This window comes from Centruroides sculpturatus, unplaced genomic scaffold (assembly GCF_000671375.1).
Source record: "Centruroides sculpturatus isolate CEXI.00-Female unplaced genomic scaffold, Cexi_2.0 scaffold160, whole genome shotgun sequence".
In the NCBI taxonomy this organism is placed as follows: Eukaryota; Metazoa; Arthropoda; class Arachnida; order Scorpiones; family Buthidae; genus Centruroides; species Centruroides sculpturatus.
Genome location: NW_019384435.1, coordinates 77,184 through 81,171, shown reverse-complemented (window position 1 = coordinate 81,171; position 3,988 = coordinate 77,184). Strand labels below are relative to the sequence as shown.

The 3,988-nt window shown below is 36.5% G+C and overlaps 1 protein-coding gene across 1 annotated transcript; it reads right to left on the bottom strand.

Moving 5' to 3' along the window:
• Positions 1-1,042: 1,042 nt before the first annotated feature.
• On the bottom strand, positions 1,043-1,821 carry LOC111619876 (putative uncharacterized protein FLJ37770). The gene has a single exon (XM_023361700.1). It carries the CDS (start codon positions 1,718-1,720, stop codon positions 1,193-1,195), a length of 528 nt encoding a protein of 175 aa, XP_023217468.1. The 5' UTR covers positions 1,721-1,821; the 3' UTR covers positions 1,043-1,192.
• Positions 1,822-3,988: the final 2,167 nt, after the last annotated feature.

Sequence of the window (3,988 nt, the reverse complement as noted above, 5' to 3'; positions counted from 1 at the left end):
GAGAAATGAAGCAAAGAATAACCTACAAGCATTTGATCCAGAGTGGGCAGCTGCTAAACAGCTTCTGTTCCCTATGTTAGAGTTGGCTGATTTACAAACACCTGGTTCTAGGTATATAAGCATATCCACTTCTGTGGAGGAAAAAATAGTTGATATGTTGTCAGTATGAGGAGTCATGACAACATATCAACTATTTAGACAATAATTGAGAGGTCAGGGCAAGATAGTGCCAAGACATAGTTTTTTTTACACACTTAATATTAACCTAATCACAAAAACTAACTCATTTTCTTGCAAAACAATCATGATTATGTCAATTACAATAGACAATTAATTTTGCTTGTGAAAAAGAATTGACCACATGCTGAAGAAACATGGAAAGATATTTTAGGATAAAGATAATGCTTAACAACATTAACCTCACTTTCATTCTTCACAGTTGAAACATCAGTGTCTGGTGGTTGATAATGTGGGATCTGCAAATATCTGAGGAATGATATTCACAGGGGTGAATGAAAATGATTGCCATGAAAGGATGGGACGAGTACGATATAGGATCAAACAAATTTTATGTACCAAAAATATAATTATATCAGATCACAATACGAGGGCTGTTCGGAAAGTTCGCGGCCTCAAATAGAACAACAAACAAAATAATGTTAAAACTTTTTTTATTTTTCAATATAGTCTCTTTTGTTAGCAATGCACTTATTCCAGCGATGTTCTAGCTTTTTTATGCCATCACAATAGGTCAATTTGTCAAGGTGTGCAAAATACTCGTTCACTTCAGAGATGACTTCGTCATTTGAGTGGAATCTCTTTCCAGCCAAGAATTTTTTTAGGTTTGGAAAAGGGTGGAATCACTGGGGACAAAATCAGGTGAGTACAGTGGATGTGTAACTAATTGGAAGCGAAGTTCGTTTATCTTTTGTTCAGTGATTCTGGCGGAATGTGCAGGTGCATTATCGTGGTGGAACAGAACCTTTTTCTTCTTCAAGTGGGGCATCTTTTCTTCGATTTCTTTCTTCAGTTTTTCCAAAAGTTCATAGTAATAGACAGCATTAATGGTCTTTCCTCTTTCTAGGTAGTCAATAAAGATGATGCCTTTAGCATCCCAAAAAACCGAGGCCATCACTTTCCCTGCTGATGGAACTGTCTTTTCCGCCTTTGGTGGTGGCAAACTGTGGTGTTTTCATTGCTTTAACTGTTCTTTTGTTTTAGGAGTGTAGTAATGGATCCACGTTTCATCAGTAATCACAAGCCAATGCAAGAAATCCTGTGGGTTTTTCTGGTAGAAGCCCAAACACTCCTTTGATATCAAAGTGCGAACACGTTTTTGCTCAGCGGTCAGCAGACACGGTACCCACCTTGCTGAGACCTTCGTCATACCCAAATTTTCGGTTAGGATGTGGTGCACTCGGTCGACAGAGATGCCTGTTGTCTCAGCTATCTCACGCGTTTTCAAACGGCGATCTGCTAATACCAAATTGTGAACTTTGTCGATATTTTCTTCAGTGACAGCAGTTGACCGCCGTCCGCTGCGAGGGTCATCTTCCACACTTTCTCTGCCATATTTAAAAAGGGCTGTCCATTTTTTCACAGTGGTGTACGAAGGAGCAGACTCTCCCAAAACTTCATCCATGTCAGCTTTGATTTGAGATGGGGTCAAACCTTTTTTCGTCAGGTATTTTATGACAGCACGAGTCTCCGTCTTCTCCATTTTTGACAAAGCATGTGCACACTGACTATCTGCTAAGCTGTCATGGCAAAACTTTATGACAAATCAAGTGGAAATTGGTATCGTATCTCTAGCACAGATGGCTGAATTATTCCTGCCAAAAATAAAATTGATCGCAGCACCGCATATAGGCAAGGCCGCAAACTTTTTGAACAGCCCTCGTACAAGAGGTCAGCTTAGGCCTGGCACGTGGCAGCTTACACAAAGAGTCTACACAAGACAAATCGAAGGACACACCTTCACACCTGAACGCCAGGAACCAGAATGCCTCGTTTCCGGTTCCCCACTATACATAACACCTCCACCACCAACACCGTGCTGACACACAAAAACCCTCCCAAACACAAATAAAACTGCGTGTACAGCAATCGCGACAATTGTTTACATTAATTACATTGGCAAAATATGTATATATACATAAAGATAATTATAAGCAAAAGAAAACAATTTTTTTTTTTTACGGCAGTGACCGACAATATGCACGAGGATGACACAATAATCAGAATCCATCTCATTGACTGATGAATCATCCAATTCATTATTCAACTGAATCCATGGCCTGCCTGCCAGCCATGTTACTGCCACTAATAACTGATGCTTCACACTTGTTTTGCTACCATAAACTTCTGGAATTGTTCGGGGCAATACAGTGCTCTATGGCATAGACCACCATCTACTAGCATTTTTGAGAAATTGTTAAAACTACCGTTTAGTCTACTATGTTTATATGCAGATGGCATGATTAGTTCAATTTGACCAAAAATGTAGCTTTGCAATATCTTGCCCCAATCCCCTTAATTAGGTAGGTTGACATAATACACTAAAAAAATATATAACACTAAACTTAATGAAAGAGGTTAGGAAAATAGTCAAGAAAATTAAAACACAGATACAACATAAACACCACACAGGGCATGCATACAGGAATGCATTAATAAACCCAAACAAAAATTAGCAACCAAGTCACAGAGACTGAAACAATACAAAACCTGCACAAATAGAACAATGACTAACAAAACAAGTACAACAGATTAAACTCAATAGTAATAACACCTCCCAATGCAAAGCACATGTTTAAAGCAATCAACACATGTTGTCCCAGTATTAAAATATTCATTTGAAGCTATACATTGGACATACACAGATCTAAAACTTCAAAAGGAAAGCATGAAAGACATTAACAGAACAAATAAAAACCATCGTAAGTCTTCTGTAAAAATGCTGACTTCCTTATAAAGAGGAAAGTGAGACCTTATAGATATAGTAAATCTTCAATAAAAATATAGACAGAGTTTGTCTGCAGAAAACAAGAATCATTACAATTGCACAAAGTTGTAACTCTTCTAATGGTAAAACACCATTAGAGGAACATCATATGAGACATTTGAGGTTAAGCCTACCCCTCCTAAATGTTAAACTTTACCACAAATTTGGAAATGTTAATTGAGCATATCAAATAGACTGAGATAACTGACAAATTGTTGTTTTGACACTTCTCTGACCAATGCATGTGAAATGTGAGGCTAATCTTCATTAGCCTCACATTTCACATGCATCCCATGTCCCCATTCTTGCATGTAGATCTCACATGCACAATGAGAAAGGGGTGCAGTAAGTAGCATTTAGTAATAGTGAGGCTAGTTTCATCTGAAAAGAAATTATTCATGTTTGTTTAGCTGGGTTTTGTAAGTAGCAATATTCAAATAACTGTAATGTACCTGACAAAGTAATACATCATCTTTATGATTAATTATAGTGTTGTTTTATTTATCGTTTTTATTAGTTTAATTTTGTACATTGATATTTCAGTTACTGTTTAGTAATAGTTTCAGATTAATTTATGCTTGTTTTTGTTTAAGAAAAATAATAGAGGGGCAAATGAACTTTTTCTCTCTTGCCTTCTATTCCTTTTAGGTTTCATTACTAGTCAGTTATTATTACAGTTATGCCCACATATAATGAGATTGATTGTTACAAATTATTGATTAATATGAACTTTACTTGAATCTCCAAAAGTAAACCTTAGCTAAACTGTTTGGATATTAGTGTTGCAAAGCAGTATATCAGATAAATATATTTGCACTCATTGACGTGTAGCCATGCCAAAAATAAATTATAGGACAAGGGAAAAACCAACCTTATCACTTAAACTTGAACATCATACAAAATCTTCCAAGAAAGGAATTTAAGTCTTCAATTAAAATTCATTTTTTCTCTTCCAACAATCCAGTCTGACTTCTTCCTGCTTTA

Excerpts from the sequence above, each read along its gene's own strand:
- LOC111619876 (XM_023361700.1), bottom strand. The coding sequence starts at position 1,720 with ATGGAGAAGACGGAGACTCGTGCTGTCATAAAATACCTGACGAAAAAA.